This window comes from Aedes albopictus, chromosome 1 (assembly GCF_035046485.1).
Source record: "Aedes albopictus strain Foshan chromosome 1, AalbF5, whole genome shotgun sequence".
Taxonomy (NCBI): domain Eukaryota; kingdom Metazoa; phylum Arthropoda; class Insecta; order Diptera; family Culicidae; genus Aedes; species Aedes albopictus.
This window is the reverse complement of record NC_085136.1, coordinates 222,892,281-222,918,269: the sequence shown is the minus strand read 5'-3', so window position 1 is coordinate 222,918,269 and position 25,989 is coordinate 222,892,281. Positions and strand designations below refer to the sequence as shown.

The following is a 25,989-nucleotide window of genomic DNA, read 5'->3' as shown; positions in this document are numbered from 1 at the left end:
GAATGGAGTCAACGGACTTTAATTACAATGTCGTTATGCGCGTACCCCTCGACAATCTTTTTTTTCTCCCCGACTGGCTGAATACAGGCCACCAGAGTGCATACGGCAGTTTAATGACTACGACGGGCTCACACAGAGTGAGTGATCGGCCAGCGGGGGCAATAAATTTGCACTGCGACTCGCGGCACTTTAATGGGAGAAGAATGACATCGTTTTGACGTGCCTGACTCGCGCCCGCAATCCCGATTACGTGATACCGTCACTTTCTCGCACTCGTTTCTCACCGCTACTACTGACCCAGTGACCTTTGGCAGGCGCTGGCTGCGTGGGAGCTTGAGTTCAACGCGTCAAGTTGACATGAAACGCGGTTGGTTGGCGAAAGGTCTAGATTTCCCACTTAGATACCCGTTACGGGAACCGTAACTCGGTCAATTACGCTGCACCTGTTGATCGCTGTTTGATCAGGGGTCATTTTTTCCCACACCGCGTATAATCAATGTCCGAGAACCAAAGGGAACAGTAAAAAGTAACTACTCACCTAATTTGGCTACCAGTTGGATGACGATGCTCTCGCCGGCGACGGCCCATCGCACCTCGAACGCCAGGTCATCCAGCAGCACTTCGCAGTTCAGTTTGGACTGACCGTGTTGAGTATGCGTTTGTGTGTGTGTGCGTATGTGCGCGCGATCAAGTTCGGAGTTTGGGAAGAAAGTGGAGCAGCGTATGAGTAATGACATGCAAGGTGGCGGTGGAATTATAGGAAACGCTGGGAAAACGACAAATGCCATTGAACGCGCACCGATTGATGGAAATTGTAACAAAGTGATCCACTCGTGACACAATTGATACCAAATAATAATTGGAGACCGTAGAATATACTGGATAATGAAGTGTTGAGCAATGAGGGTTAGCTGATGGTTTACTGCGGCTGATTGGGTTAAGTCACGGATTATTCATAAAATGATTTGTAAGTCCTACCAAATAAAACTAAGTATGTATTAGCTTTTCACATCCAATACAATGTTCTTCAAAATTATTTGCGTATCAATATTTACAACTGATGATCTTACATGTACAATTGTAATTCATTGCACGATCGTTTACATGTGATATCTGTTTATGAAGTGCAAAAAGTCTATTTACATGAAAATTCGGGTAATATTCTATCACATAAATGAAGCAATAGATGTTAGTATAAGGAAAATGTGGAAGAGGAAAAGAATCTAATCAAAGGAAGATGTAAACACAAACAGTGACACAAACAGTGGCCTATGTGCGAGAATCTCATCAGATTAAGCCGTATAATATGCTTGATTATATCACAGAAAGTAATTCTGAATACTACACTTGGCGTAAATATTTATGTCCATTTCATTTCATCAGATTCAACATAAAATAATTTCTTGCTCGCAAAATTACAAGCAAGCTTGATGAGATTCTTCCAGCGGTTTATTAAGGATTCCTTCAATCCGTCGTCTGAGATCCCTAATTTCGTCTGGGATTCCTGAAAGGCTGCATTTCAGATTCCTCCAGGAACTTCTATTGGAAGAAAACCAGAAAAAAAAACTTGCTAGGATATTTTCTCAAAGAAATCTTGTAGAAACATCTTATGGAATGCTATTAAAAAAAACTGCAGGAGAAATTGCTCAACATACTCCCTAATAAACTCTTGGAGGATGCCCATTAGAAATATCTGAAAAAATTCCAGAACGAACTTCTGGAAGAATTTCAGCAGGTTCTGCAAGAATCCAAACGGAATTGCTTGGATAAAATCAATAAAGAGTTCCTAGATGAGTCCTGTTACGAGTTCGGATCAGAGAGAAACGAGTACGCGTCTTTACTCGAAAAGGATAGTTTAATGACTGATATTGTGTTCTACATAAAGTGTATAATGCTGGAAGGGTGTTAACGTTTTCAGAGTTGCCAGTAATACTTATTGATGTTTATACGAGAATACAAATACATATCTAATAATGCAACATCCCCTTCTCAGTTTAAAAGTAATATTCACTTCTTAAGTACATAGTCTTGAAACTTCGCTGGCATCTTCCTCTCGCGTTTTGGTCGGCTGGCCTTCGCTGCGTCCTTGGCCGTATCCGCCAGAACTTTGGTCTCTGTTGTTGGCAATACACTCGGCAACACCGATTCCTGTGGTTGATCGGCATTCGACATGTTATCCCAAAGGTGATCACGTGTTGGAGACAGCGGTATAACATCTGTAGACAATCGTGGCCTCGGCGGAGTACAGATTGGTGGTTTGCTTGGTTCAGCAGCTGCTTGATTTTCTTGATGGCTTGATTGACCGACTAACGGTTGCGGTACAGGCGGGCATGAAACTGGTTCTTTACGCGGTTTGATGTTTACTAAGTCACGGCGATAGCAGGATCCTCGAGCCTCGACCATGTATGATCTTTCGTTGTCCTTGCGCTGAATAATGGCAGGAGTCCACTTCTTATCGGATTCTGGATGTAGTTGCACGTACACAGGAGATCCAGGCTCAAACGTTGGTAGGTCACGTGCTTTTCGATCATAGTAATACTTTATCTTCCTTCTGTTTTCCAAAATGTTTTCGGACACGTTGGGAAATGCTCTTGGGAGATACTTTTCCACCGATGCCGGAACACCTGATATTTGATATTTATTTATTTCTACGTCTTCGGCTAAACTGCCGTACAGACTGATAAAACAGAAAAACAAAAATTAACTTATATTTCTAATACACGTTTTGAATTGTGTTCTACTAATATTAAAATCAAACCAAGGCAAATCGTTGACGAGGGCGAGGCATCTTTCCAGGGGATGATTATGGCCAAATACTGTCGTGTGCCTAGTAGCGTGGAACAGTTGACGCTGGCGGAGACGGCGAGCAGGAACATAAAAATTGACGCATTGCAGGAGCGGTGCACAGTCTAGATGTCCACTCACTATGTCGAAAGCAAACATTCTTTGATGGTACTCACGACGCTGGCGTAGAGATTCTAATCTAATTAGCTGGCGGCGGTGGTCGTATGGTGGCAATCTGTGCGGATCATTCCATGGCAGTCTCCTCAACGCAAAACGAACAAAACTACGCTGAACTCTTTCGATCCGCGCCATATGAAGTTCTTGGTACGGAGCCCAGACTGGAACGGCGTATTCTAATATGCTTCGCACAAGACTACTGTATAACGTTTTCAAGACGTAGACGTCGTCAAAGTCCGCAGCGTTGCGGCGTATGAATCCTAGAACCGCAAAGGCTTTAGCAGTTGTCGTCGAGATATGCTCACTGAAGTTCAGTTTACAGTCTATCGTAACACCTAGGTCTTTGATAGAGGACACACGATCTACACTGTTGCCATTTATGCTGTAGTCGAAACTCGTAAGTGGCGTCGTTCTACAAAAACTGATCGTTTTGCACTTTTTGATATTCAACTCCATGCCATTTGAGGAACACCAATCTGCTACGGCGTCGAGATCCTGTTGTAGCGCAGCACAGTCGATTAAGGATGAGATTATTCTGTATATTTTAAGGTCGTCGGCATACATAAGGCAGTGAGAACGGATTCGGTGGCATAGGTCGTTAGCAAAAAGGATAAAAATTAACGGACCAAGGTGGCTACCCTGCGGCACGCCGGTTGGCGTTGTGTAGATGTCGGATTTTACGTTTTTCAACTTTACAAAGGCAGATCTACCAACCAAATAGGAACGTAACCAGCTGATGATCCAATCCGGAAATCCTAAGCGCTCCAACTTGGTCAGGGTAAGGCCGTGCGGGACTTTATCGAAGGCTTTCGAGAAGTCAAAATAGATGCTGTCCACTTGGCATCGCTTTTCCAGGCAGGCATGAAGTGTGCTAGTGTAGCACATCAGATTTGTTACGGTGGATCTGTTTTTAACAAACCCATGCTGGTACTCCGATATTATAGGCTTAGCAGCAGAATACATCCTATCATGAATCAAAAGCTCCAGTACTTTTGCGAGACAGCACAATATTGATATAGGGCGGTAATTCTCCACATTGTGAATGCTACCAGTCTTATGTACGGGAGTGACTGCTGATAGTTTCCATACGTCTGGAAATACGCCTTGCCCAAGCGACATATTGAAAAGTAGGCATACAGGTGGCCCTAGCGCACTGGCACATTTTTTAATGAATGCAGGAGGCAACTTATCAGGTCCTGGACCCTTTGATGGATCGAGTGAGCTGAGAGCACCGGAAACTTCTTCTATTGAAAAAGTAGGGCGTGGAAAATTGATATTGTACGATGGCAGGGAGTTCACAACCTCCGGCGAAACAGGAGGAGTATTGGCGCTGTATACAGATTTGAAAAAATTGGCAAACATTTCAGCAGCAGCAGCATCATCTTGTGATGTTTCGTTTCCAAGTTGCATTTCTGATGGAATCGAATTTGAGTTTTTCCTGCTTTTGATAAAGCGCCAGAAAGAGGAAGGGTTTGTTCTAACTTCGTCCTGCATTCGGAAAACGTATTCACGAAAAGTGGAGGTTACGCTTTCAGCATACTCTGCCTCGACATTTTGAAGAAGAGTACGGTTTTGAGCAGATCGAACTCGGAAAAATCTACGCCGAACTTTACGAAGGGTGTTGCGTCGATGTTGCAACTCTGCATTCCACCAAGGTAGCTTATACGGTCGTCTGACGAACGTTCTACGCAGAGGAGTATGCCTACTCACCGAGTCAAAAACTGTATTGTAGAAATTCGCTAGCGTTGAGTTGATGTCAGGTGCAGCAAGAGTCTAGTGCCAATCGAGAGAATTGAGCTCGTTTATAACTGCGTCGTAGTCACAACGGCCAAAGTCGAAATCTTGTTCTACGTTTGTGTGATGATGCTGATCCAGTACGGGGCGTATATCTAAACGTACAACGAACGGTGTGTGGTGGCGGTCAGGGCTTAAAATTGTCGATGGTGCTTCAATAAGCTCAGCTTCACTACTGTTACTCACGAAGGCCAAGTCAAGTAGACGACGGTTAAAATTTGATACATCACAGATTTGTTGTAGTCCGCTCGAAATCATGTTTTCGGTAAGGATCAACTCTTGTTCTGAAGAAGCATTCGACGGCAGATTCGGTAGTATCTTCGGATTTCTGGATCAACCGTTTCATGATTTTCACTGCTGCTTCAGCTTTCCCGTTGGCTTGCTGATGACTTGGTGCTGAAGTGGAATGCTCGAAGTTCCACAATTTCGCAAAATTTTTCATCTCCTCATTAACCAGATTCGTTCCGTTGTCCGAAATCACCAACTGTGGAACACCGTAACGAGCAAAGTTTCGCCTACAGATTTCGACCAGGGTACTTGCTGTCATGTCTTTCAAAATGTCTAGCTCGATGTAGTCCGAGTAATGGTCAACCATCACCAGGAAATTTCGTTTTCGACCTCGATACTCGGCGAAGAATATGTCCAATGACACGACCTGAAAGGGATAGATCGGTACTGGGTGACTTTGCATTGGAGGTTTCGGTTGACTTGAGCCGTATCGAGCACAAACAGAACATTCCTTTACAACATCCGTAATCTGAGGACTCATACCCGGCCAGAAGACGTTTTCCCGGGCTAGTCTGAGAGTTGACTCGATCCCATTGTGACTTGCGTGCACACGGTCAATCATGGAGCGCTGCAGACTGCTTGGAATTACAATTCGGTCGTTTCTGAATATTAGGCCGTCTTGCGTTGAGAGTTCGTCTCTGTATTTGTAATACATTTTCGCCAAAGCAGGAACAATCTTAAACGAATTCGGCCAACCGTTCTGGATGAAATGCCTTACCGCTTGTAGAGCAGAATCTTGCAGGGTTGCTTCGATGATAGTTGCCAAACAAGCATCAGAAATGCTGAGGTAGCTTGACAGTTTCCAATCTTCCAGTTGTTTGAAAACCCGGTAGATGTTCATCTTCTTGAAGGACTGCGTTTCCAGAGTGTCGTTGTGGGGTGCACGAGAGATCGCATCCGCTACAACATTTTCCTTGCCCGTCACGAATTGTATCTCGATGTCGTAACGCTGCAGATTAAGCAACATGTGTTGCAATCGCTTCGGAGCAGTCAACAAAGGCTTCTTGAAGATATTTATAAGCGGTTTATGGTCTGTCTTGATGATAGTCTTTGGATTCCCCACTACTAGCTGGTCGAATCGTGTGCAAGCGAATAGGATGGACAAAAGCTCCTTCTCTATCTGAGCGTAATTTTTTTCCGTGGCAGTTAGTGTACGGGAGGCAAAACCAATTATACCGCCTTGTTGGAACACCGCCGCACCTAATCCGAAGGAACTAGCGTCGCATTCAATTACCAGTGGTTGGCGAACATCGTAGTAACGAAGAGTCTTGATATCAGCAACTAAAGATTTGAGTTTTAGAAATTCTTCGTTTTGCAGAGATGTCCATTCCCATGGAACTTTTTCGGAGATCAGTTGTCTCAAACTGACACAATTTGCGCTCAAGTTGGGAATAAATCGACTCAGATAGGTAATCATACCAACAAAACGATGTAGCTCAGCCCTATTCGAAGGAGTTGGATAGTGGACAATGGAGGACACTTTTGACTCGTCCGGTTTCAGACCCTGGGTTGTAAGAATGTGACCATAAAATTTAACGGACGTTTCGCAGAGTTTTAGCTTGGCCTTATTCAGCTTTACGTTGTGCTGCTGCAGTCGCAGTAACAACTTCTCCAGATTTCTGTTATGGTCCACCAAAGCCTCTTCAAATGTTTCACCTCGACCGTAGATCAACAAGTCATCCGCCAAACACTCTACACCCTTCAGACCGTGGATGATCTCTTGTAATTTTGTTTGAAAGATTTCAGGGGCAGACGTGATTCCAAAGGGTAATCTCAACCAACGGTAACGACCAAAGGGGGTCCAAAACGAAGTTAACTTGCTACTATTCTCATCCAGCACAACGTGCCAAAAGCCTTTTTTCGCGTCAACGGTAGAAAAAACTTTTGCTTGACCAAGCTCGGGGAGGATCTCATCGAGAGTCACGAACTGAAGGTTCGGTCGCTTTAGCGCTTTGTTTAAGGGGATGGGGTCCAAGCAAATCCGGAGGGCGTTTGAACCCTCCGAGCCACGTCTAACAAGAAGGATGTTACTCACCCATTCCGTGTGATTATACTCCCTTGTGATTATTCCGTCCTGCTGCAGCTTGTCCAACTCGGCCTGAAGCTTGTCGCGTAGTGCAATCGGCACACGCCGAGGCTGTTGAATTACTGGTGGAACGGTTGTATCCACCTCCAAGGTAACTTCGCCTTCCATTTTACCGTATCCGTTGAAAATGTCACTGAACTGGTTTACAATTTCTTCTGCTCTGATTCGATAAATTTTCAGCATTTCCATATCATTATTCGATGATAATGGAGAGCTCACTGAAACGTTTTTGCAGAACTTCACTAATCCCAAGGTTGTGCAGACTCTCAGCGACAGCAGAGGCCTGTGACTAACATCAACCACCTGAAGCACCAGAATGTACTTCTTGTTCTTATGTTTACACGGAAATTTCACTTGTCCCAGCACCGTGATTGCATTACCGCCAAACGCTTGTAGTTTGAACGGAGACGGCAAAAGTACTGGATCGGGGTCATTCGTTAGTTTACACAACCAATCATAGCCAACGAGGCTCGTATTGGCACCCGTGTCGAGCTCGCACTTCACACTTTTCCATTTTCCATCAGCCTTCATCATAACTTCTGCCAGCACACTTCCACCTTTCTGGGAGTTATCATAGATCTTTCCGATCTCACCTTCTACTTCCGAATCACTAGATTGTTCACCGTAATCATGCTCTGAATCACTACCATCCGTACTGTACTCCTCGTCTTTTACTTCCTTCACTTTCCTTGATTTTCCGTGCTTCGAAAAGCTTTCTTTCCCGACGCGGCACACTTTCTCAAAGTGGTTCTTGCCACTACACTTCTTACACTTCTTTCCGTACGCGGGGCAAGATCCTTTCGCAAAAACATGCCACTCTCCACAAAACTTGCACTTCCGACTCTTCGAGGTTTTCACTTTGTTTACATCCAGTTTGCGATCCAACGAAAGCACTTGCGAATGCTTTGCCGTTATTTCTTCCATACGACACAAGTCAATCGCTTTTGCAGTGTCTACGTCATTCATGGTAAGCATTTTCGTCTTCACGTGGGGCCACTTGTTAGAGGTAACGAGTTTGTACGTTATCAACTCGGGCTCGAGCGCACCAAACTTGCATGGCTTAGCCAAGCTTTTTAAACGACAAACAAATTCATCGACACTTTCAGAAGATAGCTGCGCGGCACTGAAAAACTCCAGCCTGTCCACGATCAAGTTTCGCTTACACACCACCTTTGCACGAATCTCAGCGAGCACTGTGTCCGAATTTTGCTTATCCTGTGCTGTCAGCTCGAAATTGAAATATTTTTTCAGCGCAGGCGCGCCCACAACAGATAACAAAAAGCTCACTTTTTTAGGTTCATCGACCACCGGCCAATCATTCATTCCTATTGCCGTGGCGTAATTTTTCCAATTGGATTCAAAAAAACTCATGTTTTCTTCCATGTCACCATCAATTGAGAGAGGCGGGGGAAGAGGCACATTCGGTGAAACCGTCGGAGCAGCGGCCGCTGCCGCCGATTGTTGACTCATCTGTCGCATCATTTCACCGAACAACGTGTTCTGATTTTCCAATAACTTAGCTATGTGTTGCAACTCCATCTTGACGATTCTTCAAGCCCGGCCGGAAAGAAAATGGCGTACGAAATTTTCGCGTAGCAGTTCGACGCGTCGCAAAAGAAAAAGCCTGTTTTGCTTTCTATCGTTATTGCGCTCAATTCCACGCACTTCGAGTTTCCACACGGGATTAATCGTCACTATCGTCGGAATCGCGAAATCTATCCGGAACCTGTTTCGTAATCCGCGATCACTTCTGACTCCATGTTACGAGTTCGGATCAGAGAGAAACGAGTACGCGTCTTTACTCGAAAAGGATAGTTTAATGACTGATATTGTGTTCTACATAAAGTGTATAATGCTGGAAGGGTGTTAACGTTTTCAGAGTTGCCAGTAATACTTATTGATGTTTATACGAGAATACAAATACATATCTAATAATGCAACAAGTCCTGGAAAGAGTTTTTGAAGAAATCGTGGAAGCAGTTTCCGGAAGGATTCCAGAAGAAGTTCCCGGAAGAATCCCGGCAAGAGTTCCCAAATGAATCCCGGAAGAAGTTCACGAAGCAATCCACGAAGGAGTTCCTGAAGAAATTCCAGAAGCAATTCCTGACGGAATCCCAGAAGAAATTCCTGAAATTTTTGAAGCAGTTACAGAAGTAGTTTCTGAAAGAATCCCGGAAGGAGCTCCTGGAAGAATCCCGAAGAAGTTGAAGGAACACTGAAAGAAGTTCTTGTTGGATTCCTGGCATGATCTAGATGAAAGAATTCCTGATGAAATCCCACAAAGAACTCCGGAAGGAATACTGAAAGAAATCCTGCCATATTTTTTGGAACCCGGTTAGACGAGAATATCTAAATCATATCTCAAATCGAACATTTTTTTCTGTCATAGCTCGATGTGATTTTGATGAGTTATTAAAAAATCTAATGAATATCGCACGAGTAGCTCAAAGTTATATGATATCAGTTTTTGTTCTTGTCGAAATAGCTGAAAATTTCTGCATAAGAACAAGTTTAGCTCTTCTGCCAAAATGGAACACATACACCCATAGAGATTGCTCAATGTTAGTGAAATGCCATGTCCATCTTTCTGAGCTGTGGAAACGAAGAATCGCATGCTCATATTACCATGTTATTTACAGCGAGCCACAGTTGAGTGGTAAGCATCGTGACCTGTAAATACCAAGGTTTGTAGGTTCGATGCTGGATGCTGACATTTTTTTAAATTTTTTTTCTAGAAAAAAAGTGACAAATCTTGTTTTTGCTTTTCAGCAATTCAATCAATAATAACTGAATATGCTATTCATCTGACTTTTCCACCTACTCGGGAAGTAATGAAAGTTTTTTTTTGAAGACATTCTAGAAGAAGCTATTAAGAATGTATAATGGAATTCCTGAAGGATTTCTCGAACTCCTGTAGAAATCCCGGAAGAATTCGCTTGACGTCCCAGAAGAAATATCAGAAATCCTGAAAAAATATCATTTTAGGAATCTCAGAAAGGAACTAAGAGGGAACTTTTGAAGGAACCCTCAAAACGATCTCAGATGGCACTCCCTGAGAAATCCTAGAAGAAAATCCTAGCAAAATCCTAGAAAAAAATGTGGATCCCCTGGGTCTTAAGCCAGGATTTCTGCAGAAGTTCTTCCAAGGATTACTGCAGTTATTCCTTCCAAGATTTCTTCAGGAACTCCTTCTGGGATACCTCGAGGAATATCATCCGACACCTCCAGGAGTTTTTCTTGAAATTTTTGCAAGAATTTCTCCTGGCCTTCATCTTCCGTAACTGCTCCAGGAACTTCTTCCGAGATTCCTCAAGTTAATAATTCAGGAATTCCTGCAGATTCTTCTGGAAAACAGTGGAAAGTCACGATGGCGGAGGCATTCTTATCGCGGTCTCCACACGTTGGTCTTGCTGCTTAGATCCTTCCATTGTCTGCAATACACTTGAGCATCTGTGGGTTAGGATCAAAATCGCTTCTAGTTGCTTTCACCTTGGCGTTATGTATCTACCACCAGACCGGAAATTCAACCTCTTGGACATCAATTACCACATTAGCTCGTTAGGGGCGGTTATTTCCAACATGACACTCTCGGACCAAATTCTGCAATTCAACCAATCCGGTCTTACTTGATCAACTTCTGATTGCCTTCAGTAAATGCTATAAACTCGAACATGTATGCAGCCTGCTCTTCCTTGCTGGATGGATTCTGTCTTCATGGCCTAACCCAGATCAACCATGTGGCTAACTGTTATGGTGGACTACTCGACTTTGTGCTGGCAAACGAGCCTCGTAATTGTACTGTTTCGGAAGCGATCGAACCATTAACTACCCTCGACCAAGCTCACCCAGCATTGCAAGTCTCTGTGAAGTTGAGTCAAGCTGTTCGGTTCGAAGACATTGCAGATCTTACAGGGTTGGATTTTCGACGTGCTGACTACGTAGCTCTTAGCGCAGCAATTCAAGCAATTGACTGGAGTTTCATCGAAACATCGGATTGCATCGACAGTGCAGTAGATGTCTTCAACGAAGTAGTAAATCGTGCTATCATCGACTGCGTGCCGCCTCGTCTGCCTATTCGTAAACCGGCTTGGTCCAACAGACGGCTTCGCACTCTTAAAAGATTAAGATCAAAAGCTTTACGTAGATATTGCGCATCAAGATGTACTCTGCTGAAACAGCAGTTTAACAGAGCTAGTCAGCGATACCGATTGTACAATCGTTTTCTCTATAAACGATATGTGATTCGCACACAGGAAGATCTACGTCGTAACCCCAAGCGTTTCTGGTCATTTGTAGATTCAAAAAGAAAACAAAATAGACTTCCCGTTGAAATGTTTTTAGGCAACGAAACCGCGAGAACCTCTCTTGAAAAATGCAAACTCTTTGCTACCCATTTTAAGCAAGTTTTTAACGACGAATCAGCATCACCTCAGGAGATCTCTGATGCTCTTCAAGACACACCATTAGACGTAATCGATTTCAACACTTTTAGCAAAACATCCCGTCACGTCGAATCTGCCATTGGAAAATTGGAAACTTCCTACTCAGCGGGTCCGGATGGCATTCCGTCAAGCCTGATTGTTAAATGTGCTGAAGCTTTCATCCACCCTCTAACTGTGCTCTTCAATGCACCTTTGCAGCAGAGCAAATTTCCCACTGCTTGGAAAGATTCCGTAATGTTTCCGGTTTTCAAAAAAGGAGACAAATCAAACGTCGATAATTATCGCGGTATCACATCGCTTTGCGCTTGCTCTAAGGTCTTTGAAATAATCATCAATGATTCACTCTTTGCTAGCTGCCAGAACTATATATCCCAGGATCAACGTGGATTTTTCCCTAAGCGCTCCGTATCGACAAATGTAGTAGACTTTGTTACAACTTGTCTCCGTAACATGGATTCTGGACTTCAAGTCGATGCTGTGTATACACCGATCTCAAAGCTGCCTTTGACAGAGTAGATCACGGCATTCTACTAGCTAGGCTGAAAAAAGTTGGTATGTCATCGCCCTTCGTCTGCTGATTTAGCTCATATCTCACCGACCGCGCACTGTGGGTTGAAATTGGATCCGCTGGATCTGCAGTTTTCACCAATTTATCCGGAGTTCCACAATGGAGTAATCTTGGGCCATTGCTCTTCATTATTTTTATAAATGAAGTTAAAATGCTGCTTCCACCTGGATTTCGCTTGTTTTATGCAGACGATGTAAAGATCTACATGGTGATCAGAGGCCTCGAGGATTGCTGGAATCTACAGAAACTGATCGATAAGTTCGAAGGATGGTGCTCTAGGAATTACCAAGAACCTTCCCCGTCCTCAAACATACCATCATACAAAATTTCACACCGATCGGTTCAGTAGTTTCCGAATGCATAGCGGTCAGACAGACAGACAGACAGACAGACAGACAGACAGACAGACAGGCAGACAGACAGACAGACAGACAGACAGACAGACAGACAGACAGACAGACAGACAGAAATTCATTTTTATATACAGGGTGTTAGGTTCCCGAGTGCAAACTTTTTAAAGGGTGATAGAGGACCATAAATGGTGAAAAAAATTGTTCTACGCATATGGTCAAATCTCAACCGTTACGTAGTTATTGAACTCCCCATATTTTTGACTCTTATTGCCTTAACTGGCTATAACTTTAAAATGGTCAAACTTATCGCACTTTTTTAACCCTTATTCGAAAGATTATTGAATTTTCTATCAAATGGCATCTTTGAACGGATCGGTTTAGTTAAATAACTAAGTTTTCTAGAGCAAATAGCCTAAAAGTTGTGTGTTTTAATTTGTTTTTGTCAATTATCTTTGAAAAATGCGTAATAATTTAAAATTCTTTATTTGGCAAAGTTGTGGCCCCTGTTTCACTCGACAATTCGTTCTTTGACATCAAACTTCTATCTCTTATCGTTTTCTTGCAATTTCGATTTAAACGTCGCAATTCAGATCAGAAATTTGCAATCGTCATGGAAAGCACTTTTTTGCGCACTGTGCCGCACATTCAAATCAAAATTGCAAGAAAACGATAAGAGTTAGAAGTTTTGCGTCAAAGAACAAATTGTAGAGTAGAACAGGGGCCACAACTTTGCCAAAGAAAGAATTTTAATTTATTACGCATGTTTTAAAGATAATGGACATGAACAAATAAAAACACACTATTTTTAGCTATTTTGCTCTAGAAAACTTAGTTATTCAGCTAAACCAATCGGTTCAAAGATGCCATTTGATAGAAAATTCAATAATCTTTCAAATAAGCGTTAAAAAACTGCGATAATTTTGACCATTTTAAAGTTATAGCCAGTTAAGGCAATAAGAGTAAAAAACATGGGGAGTTCAATAACTACGTAACGGTTGAGATTTGACCATATGCGTAGAACTTTTTTTTTCACCATTTATGGTCCTCTATCACCCTTTAAAAAGTTTGCACTCATGAACCTAACACCCTGTATATAGATGTCACCATCGATGTCGCAACTGTGCTTGTTTTTTTTTCTTTACACATTTTGAGAAAATTTTGTTCAGGCATGTTCGTCTGTTCTCTGTGGTTCTACGTAGTTAATAGTTTTACATACTACGACTTTAGTCTTGTGTTGCAACAAACCCTCGTCACTGGAGTCTGCTCATGCTGTCAATTGGCGTAGACTCGCCTATGATGCAATGTTAAATCGAGTTTTTACAATTGTACAACTAATCTAACCCAGTACTAATCCACCACCACCAACCACCATCCCCATTAGAATCTATAGGAAAAGCCGCAATTATACTTACAAAGCCCCAAAAATGTACAGCCACAATCCACTAAACGAGCGCCCAACCAGGCAGATGTGTGAATTTGTTTGTGAGGCAGGCGGACGATTGCGTTCTCACAGCCTTTCAGTGAGAGGTTCTCGCACCACCAACAGCAGCAACAGCAGCAGAAACAGCATCAGTGTAGTGGCCGATTGTCAGCTGGTCGCCGTGTGTGGAGGCTAGTAGGTAAGCTATCTAGGCTAGATGAATAGCTAATGAATGGATCTAGTTAGGCACTAAATAGCTGTGAGACCCCGAGCAAACAAAAAATAAATCACACCATCTACTGCTGCTGGCCGTTCGGTGGCGCGTTCGTTAATAGCCTGCTAATCGTTGTCATCGTCGGTCGGTTTGTTTTTTTTTTTATGTACAGCTGCGTACAATGTAGGCCCATTGTAGTCGATGGTCGATTGTCGGCTGGTCTGGTCAGCCACTTTAGGCCTCTCATCTGCGCGGGAAGCTTCTGGGGGGAGCTGGAGCTGGTACGTAGGTAATTACCGTCATCATCTATCGCGCGGTGGCGCGTGTCACAATCGGGTTTTAACGATCGATGTTGAATTGAATGTTTTCGAGTGACAATCATAATGGTACAAAGCGCCACCGTTTGCCATTGTCGCGTCGTCGCGTTAATAGTCGCGGGGTACACCGAGGTGCATTGTCAATTAGGCAATCTCGGTGGTGGCGAAAACAAGAGAAGCGTGATGGGTGGTAGATGCTATAGATACATTGGCTTGTCACGCACATGCGAACAGTGATTCAATCCTACATTTGTACAGGGCAGTGTTTTCGATATTGAAGGATTTTAAGAGGTGAATGAACTTGATGCACTTCGGCTAGTTCCTCATTTTAGAGTGCTAAATTTACCAATTACGTTTTGCAGCATGTGCGTTTGTTCTAGCAAGTATTTGATTACGACAACGCGCTTTTTTTTAAGTATTGGCAAAACATAGCGATGGCTGGGTAATATAGAACCAATTAAGTTTATCAGTCTCTTCACACCAACATCTATTCCTACCTTCCCGTGATACCATCCGGAAACTGCAAACAACCCTAGGGAAGATCGGGTAACCAAACCCGATGGGCAAGGTCGTAGGATGACAGAGAAGGGAGTATTAACCTCTGCAAGCCTGAGCGTCTGTTCTCCAGGCCGGGTTACGAGCGGTTTGCAACAGCCGAATGCCAGTGAAGAAGTCTAAGCTCAAATGTGCATCATGGTCCTCCGAAAAGCTATCCGAGGTGTCCGACTTTATGAAGTTCGGTACATGGATTTGCCGATCTCGCATTCATCGGCAGACCCAGCTACTCGCCGATCTACTGTATAACCGCGGGTTCAACGTAACTGCGGAGGTGTGTTGGAAAGGATATTGAGAGGCAGGCCCGCGCACAACAAAGATATCCACAAAGCCACCTGGAGATCACCCGACCAACAAACAGAAAACCAAATCGACCACGTTCTAATCGACGGTAAATTCTTCTCGGATATAACCAATGTCCGCACATACCGCAGTGCGAATATAGATTCGGATCACTACTTAGTTGCTGTATGCATGCGCTCAAAACTTTCGACAGTTATCACCATGCGTCGAAGTCGAACGCCGCGGCTCAACATCGAGCAGCTGCGTAACGTAGAAGTGGATCAAGACTACGCGCAGCAGTTAGCAGTGGCCCTACCAACGGAAGAGCAGCTTGGCGCAGCTACACTTGAAGATGGCTGGAGGGACATCCGATTCGCCATAGGTAGTACCTCGGCTACAGTACTAGGCTTTGCGACTCCGAATCACAGAAACGACTGGTACGACGGCGAATGTGAACAGTTGAAAAACGAGAATGCTGCAACACCGTACGAGATCGAATGAGGCACGTTACAAACAGGCGCGGAACAGGCAGAACTCAGTCTTCCGGATGAAGAAGCGCCAGCAGGAAGAACGAGATCGCGAAGCGATGGAAGAGCTGTACCGCGCTAAGGACACACGAAAGTTCTACGAGAAGCTTAACCGCTCGCGCAGAGACTTCGTGCCACAAGCCGACATGTGCCGAGATAACTACGGGAATATTCTCACGAGCGAGCGTGAGGTGGTCGACAGGTGGCGGCAGCATTACGATGAGCACCTCAATGGCGACGTTGCAAGTACCGAAGGTGGCGTGGTAACAGATCTTGGAGTATGTGCACAGGACGAAAGACTTCCGGCCCCTGACCTTCAAGAGATTGAGGAGGGGGTTGGCCGGTTGAAAAACAACAAAGCTGCTGGGGCAGATCGACTACCAAGCGAGCTTCTAAAATACGGTGGAGAAACACTGGTGAGAGCACTACACTGGGTCATTACCAAGATTTGGGAGGAGGAAGTATTACCGGAGGAATGGATGGAAGGTATCGTGTTACCAATTTCGGTGAACGCGCTACAACGGACCAGATGTTCGCCATCCGCCAGGTGTTGCAGAAATGCCGCGAATACAACGTGCCCACACATCACTTGTTCATCGATTTCAAATCGGCGTATGATATAATCGATCGAGAACAGCTATGGCAGATTATGCACGAATACGGATTCCCGGATAAACTGATACGATTGATCAAGGCGACGATGGATCGAGTGATGTGCGTAGTTCGAGTATCAGGGACACTATCGAGTCCCTTTGAATCTCGCAAAGGGTTACGGCTAGGTGATGGTCTTTCATGCTTGCTGTTCAACATTGTGTTAGAAGGTGTAATAAGGAGAGCGGGGATTAACACGAGTGGTACGATTTTAACGAAGTCCGTTCAGCTGCTTGGTTTCGCTGATGATATTGATATTATTGCTCATAAATTTGAGACGATGGCGGAAACGTACATCCGACTAATGAGTGAAGCCAGGTGAATCGGATTAGTCATTAATGTGTCGAAGACAAAGTACATGATGGCAAAGGGCTCCAGAGAGTAATCACCGCGCCCATCACCCCGAATTTATATCGACGGTGATGAAATCGAGCCGGTTGAAGAATTCGTGTACTTGGGCTCACTGGTGACCGCCGACAACGACACCAGCAGAGAAATTCAGAGGCGCATTGTGGCAGGAAATCCGCAAAACTCTACGATCGAATAAAGTTCGCCGTAACATGAAGTCAACCATCTACACAACGCTGATTAGACCGGTCGTCCTCTATGGGCACGAAACATAGACCCTACGTGCAGAGGACCAACGCGCCCTTGGAGTTTTCGAACGGAAGGTGTTGCGTACCATCTACGGCGGAGTGCAGATGGAAGACGGGACTTGGAGAAGGCGAATGAACCACGAGCTGCATCAGCTGCTGAGCGAACCAACCATCGTCCACACCGCGAAAATCGGGAGGCTACGGTGGGCGGGTCACGTTATCAGGATGTCGAATAGCAACCCGACTAAAATGGTTCTCGAGAGTCATCGGACCGGTACAAGAGGACGTGGAGCGCAGCGAGCTAGGTGGGTCGATCAAGTGGAGAACGATCTACGGACCCTACGCAGAGTGCGGAACTGGAGACAAACAGCCATGAACCGAGTGGAATGGAGGAAGCTACTATGTACAGCAGACGCCACCCCGGCCTTAGCCTGATTGACCGACCGACCGAGGGCCGTGCACAAGAATGGCGCAAAGGGAGGGGTTTTTCCCTCTTGTGCATGGGTTTGGTGAGAGGTAATCATACCATCTACCAGATCTGCAGCAACACACAAGCACTGGATAGAAGAAGAGGCGGCTAGGACAAGGCCAAGCCCTCGCAGGTGGAAGACATCATACTTCGACGAAGGGGTATTTAGGGAGGCGCTCCGCCGCGAGCGAAACTTAAGGACATATATGAGCGAATCCAAAGATGGCCGTCACAATGGCTGCCTTGCAAATATCAAAAGCACGGATCTCGTCATCTAAACAATAAACAGAGCTGAAAAAGCAAAGAGTAGCCTTGCTCACTCGTGGTACACATTGAGTAGCATTTTCGTTTTCAGGCAATTTGTGGATGATAAGATCGGTGCTCTGGAAAATGCGGGGCAAAAACGAACCTGGACGCGCTCCCATTTCACCTTAATCGGTTTAGACGGCGATGAGCTGGTAGCGGTGCTCTCATGTGCGTGTGATGCGATCGTGCCTAGGCGAGTCCACCCTAGAAATGGGAGGCCACCAGCTTACTGGTGGACCGACGCGATTGCGGACCTGCGCCGCGCCTACCTACGGGCTAGGCGGCGGATGCAGCGAGCACGATCAGAGGAAGAGCGAAACGAACGGCGGGTGGTGTTCGCCGCTGCAAAAGCCGCGCTTAAGACAGAGATAAGAGCAAGCAAAAAGGCCTGCTTTGAGGGTCTCTGTCAGAGTGCCTATACGAACCCGTGGGGTGACGCCTACAGGATCGTTATGGCCAAGACGAGAGGTGTGATGGCTCCTACAGAGCAATCTCCAGAGATGTTGGAGGGGATCATTGGAGGACTTTTTCCGCGTCATGATCCTAGTCCTTGACCTCCTTTCGTAGGACGGCCGGAGACTGGGGCTGGCGATGAGGAGAGGGTCACCGATGTGGAACTTGCGGGGATAGCTAAGTCCCTTAGCGTAGGTAAGGCCCCAGGTCCGGACGGAGTTCCGAACCTGACCTTAAAAGTAGCTATTGCAGAGGCTCCCGAGATGTTCAGGTCTGCTATGCAGAAATGCCTGGACGAGGGAGTTTCCCCAGAAGCTTGGAAGAGGCAGAGCCTGGTACTATTGCCAAAGGCGGGAAACCACCCGGAGACCCGTCGGCATATAGACCAATATGCTTGATTGACACGGCGGGGAAGGTGCTCGAAAAGATCATCCTCAATAAGAATGTTGAGGTTCACCGAGGGCGAAAATGGTCTTTCGAGCAACCAGTACGGCTTCCGGAAAGGGAGGTCCACCGTAGACGCTATCTTGTCGGTTACAAAAACCGCCGAGAAAGCACTCGAGCCTAAGAGGAGGGGAATTCGCTTTTGCGCGGTAGTGACTCTGGATGTAAGGAATGCGTTTAATAGCGCCAGCTGGTCTGCTATTGCCAATGCGCTCTTGCGTCTGGGGATACCGGAGTACCTATAAAAGATCTTCGGAATTTACTTTCAGAATCGTGTACTAGTCTACGACACGGAGGTGGGTCGGAAGTGCTTTCACAAAACCTCAGGAGTCCCGCAAGGTTCCATCCTGGGTCCGGTGTTATGGAATGTCATGTACGACGAGGTGTTGAGGTTAGAGTACCCAGTGGGAATGGAGATTGTCGGATTTGCCGACAACATTACGCTCGAAGTTTACGGTGAAACGATCGAGGAGGTGAAGTTGACTACCGACCACTCGATCAAGGTTGTGGAGGCGTGGATGCGATCCAGGAAACTGGAGCTGGCTCACCACAAGACAGAGGTGACGGTTGTTAACAACCGGAAGTCAGAGCAGCAGACGGAGATCAGTGTAGGAGAGTGCACTATACTGTCAAAGCTCTCCGTCAAACATTTGGGTGTGATGATCGACGATAAGCTTACCTTCGGTAGCCACGTCGTTTATGCCTGTAAAAGAGCCCCCACAGCTATTGCGGCACTGTCCCGGATGATGTCCAATAGCTCTGCGGTGTACACCAGTAAGCGCAAGCTTCTGGCTAGTGTTGCTACATCCATACTTAGGTATGGCGGCCCGGCGTGGGGCACCGCGCTAAGTACTGAATGCTACCGACGGAAGCTGGAAAGTACTTACAGGCTTATGTGTCTGAGGGTTGCTAGCGCGTACCGTACCGTGTCACACGACGCTCTCTGCGTCATTACTGGTATGGTGCCTATCAGCATTCTTATCAGTGAGGACATGGAGTGCTTCGAAATGCGCAGCACAAGAGGCATACGCAGGACTGCCAGGATGGCCTCTATGGTCAAATGGCAGCGCGCGTGGGACAGTTCCACCAAAGGAAGGTGGACCCATTGGTTGATACCGAGGGTAGATATTTGGATTAATAGGCGCCATGGGGAAGTTACATTCCACCTGACACAGGTCCTTACAGGTTATGGTTGCTTCCGACAGTATCTACACCGTTTCGGGCATGCGGATTCTCCTGAATGCCCAGTGTGCAATGGTTTAGAGGAAACGGCGGAACACGTTTTGTTCGTGTGCCCACGTATTCGCACAATTCGTGACCGCATGCTTGCCACATGCGGGAAGGACACAAACCCGGACAACTTGGTCCAGAGGATGTGTAGGGATAAGTTTGGCTGGAACGCCGTTTCAACGACTATCACTCATATCGTCTGGGAGCTACAAAGGAGGTGGCGCGTGGACTTGGAGAGTGGCTAGTCTAGATGCAGTACAAGAGGCGGATTCTCCCGAATGCCCAGTGTGCAATGGTTTAGAGGAAACGACGGAACACGTTTTGTTCGTGTGCCCACGTTTTTGCACAATTCGTGACCGCATGCTTGCCACATGCGGGAAGGACACAAACCCGGACAACTTGATTCAGAGGATGTGTAGGGATAAGTTTGGCTGGAACGCCGTTTCAACGGCTATCACTCATATCGTCTGGGAGCTACAAAGGAGGTGGCGCGTGGACTCGGAGAGTGGCTAGTCCAGATGCAGTACAAGAGGTGGTCCAGGGGTTCGGTGTCGGCTTCGTAGGTCATACCGGTGCCCTGCGGTCGAGATCGACCCTTCAGGTATCATGTATCAGAAGGCCGGCTCCAGAGGCACGTTTTCCTCCATTTGGGACATTTGTGCCATCGCCAAAATAACAGCCTATTTCATCATCTACCTGAGGGAAAAGGAAGGAAAAAGGATTTGGATGGGAATATGGACAGGTAGGGAAATAGGAAAAATACCCTGGAAGAGGGTACTAACGCACAAGCGTACCACAATGGGTTCAAACAGCGCCCTGAAAAGGGCACTGTAATAACGCATAAAGCGAAAGAGAGCCTATAGCACTTTACCACAGCGGGTTAAGAACAACAGAATATCCTGAAGATTCAGGTTTCTGAAGTCAGTTTCACTTAATAAGTGTTTACCGAATACTCGGAAACGCAGTTGCGCGAAAACTGGACAGTTACATATCAAATGATACGAAGTTCCATAATCGTATTCACAGCTATCACAGGCAAATGAATCAGCTTGCTGAATATTCGCCATGTGATAGCTGAGTCGGCAGTGGCCAGTCAATGCTTTGACCAGCATGCTGCAATTCTGCTTTGACAGATTAGTTAGATACTTCGCCACCCATAGAGATGGCTCAGCACTATACAGTCCGGATTCGCTGGTTGGGTCACGACTGCGCCCCGATTAGCGAATCGTGTTCGTTCGTTGGGGCAACTGACAACTGATCAAAATGCTCTAGATACACGCAAGTGACGAGAAATATGTCAAAAAACACTCACATACTTGTGCAAACGTTCTGTATACAGGAGGTGTGATGCGACGGCGGTCAGACGTCAAACTCGTTTTGACATCTATTTTGACATTGACAGTGCTTTTTAGTTGGGTTTTGCCCCAACCAATGAACATTCAACCATCGAGACAACCCATCTAACGAGCTCTCAACGAACGAATCGTCACTGTACAATTTGGTTTGACGACATGACTCCAAACTATTCCAATATTGTCTGTGTTGAGTGACAGCCCAGGTGTGAATCTGAAGCTTAATCCAACACTTCGATATCAGAATAGCTGGCTCAGGGCCAATGAAGTCATGTGAAGCTCCAGAGCGAGCTAGCTCATCAGCCAATTCATTTCCAGCGATGGAAGAATGACCAGGTACCCATAGAAGGTGAACAGCGTTTGCTGAATTCAGCTCCTCGATTTGAGTTCGACAAGCGATAACTATCTTCGACCTGGAGTTGGCCTGGCTATCTGAACAGAAGTATATTACTTTGCCCATTACGTGCTGCTGAAGTGCTGATTGCACTCCGCACATAAGAGCAAAGATTTCGGCCTGAAAAACGGTGCAGTGTCTACCAAGTGAGTAAGACTGATACAGCCTTAGCTCACGAGAATAAACACCAGCACCTGCTCGACCTTCGAGAAGGGAGCCATCAGTGTAACATACGATGCCGTCTGAAATACTTCTTTCCAGATAACCAGATGTCCACTCTTTCCGGGAAGGGAATTTCGTGGAAAATGTCCTATATGGAAAATTACAAGCAATTGTAAGATCACTTGGAGGAAGGACAATTTTGTCCCAATCCACTGAAAGTGGAAACAACGAGGTGTGTGTTGATGTGCGGTTCACAGGAGTTTCCTCTAGTAGACCGAGTACCCGTAACCGGTAAGTGCAAGAAAGGGCTTCTTGTTTGAGATGAATGTGTAGTGGGGCAACGTCAAAGAGAACTTCTAGCGCTGCCGTAGGAGTTGAAGAGAACGCTCCAGACATCGCCATTAAGCACATCCTTTGGAGATGGCCTAATTTTGATTGGACCGTTCTCACTTCACCCTTTTGCCACCACACAAGACATCCATAAGCCAATATTGGCCGAACCACAGTTGTGTAAATCCATTTGATATACTTGGGTTTTAGACCCCAAGTTGTACCAAAAGTATGCCGGCATTGCCCGAAGGCCATACAAGCTTTGTTGATTCTGAACTCAATGTGAGGTGTCCAGGAAAGCTTGGAATCAAGAATGACTCCAACGTACTTTACCTGTTCAGTCACATCGATTTCAGAATCAAAGAGACGCAAAGGTCGAACGCCATTACGGTTTCGCCTTTCCGTGAAAAGAACAATAGATGTTTTACTCGGATTAACCGAAAGGCCATATTGGCGACACCAACCCTCAACTACCTGAAGGGCGTTTTGCATCAGGTCGAAAAGGGTGCTGATGCACATACCAACTAACAATGTTAGGTAGTCGTCGGCACAACCATAAGTAGGAAAACCGCTATTATTGAGTTGCCTCAATAGCGTATCTGCTACGAGATTCCACAAAAGCGGTGATAAGACTTCCCCTTGGGGGTATCCACAAACACTCAATTTCCTAATCCCTGCTAGACGTAATGTCGAGAAGAGATATCGGTTTTTGAGCATTTGGTGAATCCAATTGGAAATCATTGGAGATATACCATGACTCCGTGCGGCTTCCAATATGGCATCGAAAGGCACGTTGTCAAAGGCACCATCGATATCTAAGAAAACACCCAAACAAGATTGCTTTTGTGCGAATGCTTTCTGGATATCGTAAACAACCTTGTGTAAAAGAGTCACAGTGGACTTACCAGATTGGTAGGCATGTTGGTTCACATGAAGAGACACGTTGGCCAGATGAACATCACGGATGTGATGATTCACAATGCGTTCTAAGCATTTCAGAAGAAAAGAGGTCAAACTGATAGGTCTGAAACTCTTTGCTTCTTCATACGACGCACGACCCACTTTCGGAATAAACTTTACAGTAATATCCCTCCAGGATTTGGGAATATACCCTGTAGCGAAACTGCAAACAAGTAGTTTTTTCAAAACATGTTTGAAATATTCAAATCCCTTCTGAAGCAAAATAGGATAAATCCCATCTGCCCCAGGAGATTTGAAAGGAGCAAAGCTATTAAGAGCCCACTCAATCGATTCTATAGTTACAATACTCCGAGCCGAAGCTAAAGAATCATAACTACAAGAAAAGACATCAGGATCATCCGAAGATGTAATATCCACACATCCAGGGAAGTGTGTGCTGAATAAGCATTCCAGAACTTCTCCATCAGAGGAAGTCAGATCGCCGTTTGGCAAACGAAGTTCGTTCACCCGGAAATCCTTAGATTTCGCATGGATTTTGTTTAACCGACTGACTTCACTCAAGTTGGAAACATTTGTACAAAGGTTTTTCCAGCTGGATCGTTCAGCAGACCGGAGAGCTTTCCTGTAGGCCTTGCGAGCCGACCTGAAAACCTCCGAACCAGCCGAACGTCGTCTGTTCCAACTCTTTCTACATTGTTTCCTGAGTTTCGCCAGATCAGAGTTCCACCAAGGGGTTCTTCTTGTGATCTTCACAGACCGTAGAGGGCATGCTTCTTCAAAAGCTTCCATGATGAAGGTCGTTGTAGTATCAACGGCATCATCTAAATCACTTGGAGTGTCAATGGATGGTGAATATCCATGAAATTTGGCTGCAACCAAATCAGTATAAAGATCCCAGTTTGTTGACCGAGGATTCCTGAAACGCAATGTTTGCGAAGTAACATTTAAATGTTCAAAAAAAATGTAGCGATGGTCAGATAAAGATTCTTCATCTGACACATGCCAATTGGTCAGCTCGTGACTAAATCTACAAGAGCAAAGCGTTATATCTAACACTTCCTCTCTAGCAGATGCCATGAAGGTTGGGCGGTTACCTATGTTAAGTAATGCAAGATCTGTACTACTTAAGTAGGTACTCCATCAAACTGGAGCCTCTCAAGTTAATGTCTGAGCTGCCCCAGATGATATGGTGAGCATTAGCATCACTGCCAACAATTAGCGGAAAGCCTTTTTAAGTGCAGTATGCGATGACTTGTTTGAAAGCATCCGTAGGGGATGGTTCATCATGCGGTAAATACACAGAACAATAGACGTATTTCCTGTTGAGGTTTCCAACAGATACATCAATTGTGATAGCACATACATCTCTGGTGGTTAGTTCAGAGATGAGTGTAGCAACTATTGCGTTGTTGACAAGCACACAGGCTCGAGGCATGACACGCGAGTTTGCCATTTCATGTTTACTGAAAGTGGCAAACACCGGGTTCACAAGGTTTCCTAGATAGAAATTTCCCTTACGAAAGTAAGGTTCTTGTACCAAGGCCACTTGGGCTGTACCATTTTGCATAAGTCTGCAAAGATTGATCGTTGCTGTTCTTTTATGCTGAAGATTGATCTGAGCTATCCTAACCGTAGCCACTACCCAAACTAGATAAGATTAAACTCTTCGCAACAACAGCACAACAAAGAACAGCAACAATAAAACCAAATCGGTATCGATTGGAAAACGCCAAAGGCGAGGATACACAGAATACTCTGTGTAAATCGCATAATGCGAAACCATATAGGTGAAAATTTAAACTAATCCCGCCCTTATTTAGCCTCAAGTGAGACTAAAGAAGGGCAGCTGATTGTCTCGGAGAAACACAAGGTCCACTGCACCATTGCTCCGGTTAGCGCAGTAAGGGCTACATACTGTGGAGGGCGCCCTGGTACTCCACAGGCTCCGTTAGCGGTTAGGTTTTTATTAGACCCCCCTAGCCATTCATTCCTAGGCACGGTAAGCATAAAGCCGCATAACACCATGAATTAGGGGTCACCTGTTGGTGGATTCTTACCACCGGAACAGGCGGTCCGTAGTGTTATTCTTAGCCAATTAAGACAATCGCTACCGACACTACACAGCTATCTAGGCTGATCGAGTAAAGAAGTTAATATTGATGATCAACTTCACTGTGCAATGGTTTAGAGGAAACGACGGAACACGTTTTGTTCGTGTGCCCACGTTTTCGCACAATTCGTGACCGCATGCTTGCCACATGCGGGAAGGACACAAACCCGGACAACTTGATCCAGAGGATGTGTAGGGATAAGTTTGGCTGGAACGCCGTTTCAACGGCTATCACTCATATCGTCTGGGAGCTACAAAGGAGGTGGCGCGTGGACTCGGAGAATGGCTAGTCCAGATGCAGTACAAGAGGTGGTCCAGGGGTTCGGTGTCGGCTTCGTAGGTCATACCGGTGCCCTGCGGTCGAGATCGACCCTTACAGCGATTAAGTGGCCGCGGAGAGGAAGTCCCGATAGCGGTGCTGTCGTGGCGTCGGTCTACTGGGTTGGATCCAAGCCCGCGGTTGGAATGGGGTCCCCGGCAAGGGTCGGGGCAGGTGGAGACCCTGCTGTCAGCAACCTTCTGGTGCAGCTGATAGGGCCTGAAAGGTAGTGATACCCTTGCCTTCAGCAGGTCTGCAAAGCAGTTGGGCGCGGGCGGGGTTGACCCTGCCCGCCTTCCGAGGACAAAGGGAGTGGCGAGGACCACTCGGGAAACTGGCTAAGCGCCAGCATGTTAGCGCCAGCATGTTACCGTGACGGACTCTCCAGAGCGAGTCATCGATGTTCGTTGCTGCTAAGCTACGCAGCTAACCTTGAGAGTGCGAT

The 25,989-nt window shown here is 45.7% G+C and overlaps 1 protein-coding gene across 3 annotated transcripts in view; it reads right to left on the bottom strand.

Moving 5' to 3' along the window:
* LOC109430398 (protein Skeletor, isoforms B/C) overlaps window positions 1-25,989 on the bottom strand; it is a 73,246-nt gene that overhangs the window by 6,042 nt on the left and 41,215 nt on the right. For all 3 annotated transcript variants that reach the window (XM_029867122.2, XM_029867125.2, XM_029867124.2), the window contains exon 6: window positions 539-638. In XM_029867122.2, the coding sequence (XP_029722982.2) occupies window positions 539-638 (100 nt within the window). The remainder of the gene's footprint in view (window positions 1-538; window positions 639-25,989) is intronic.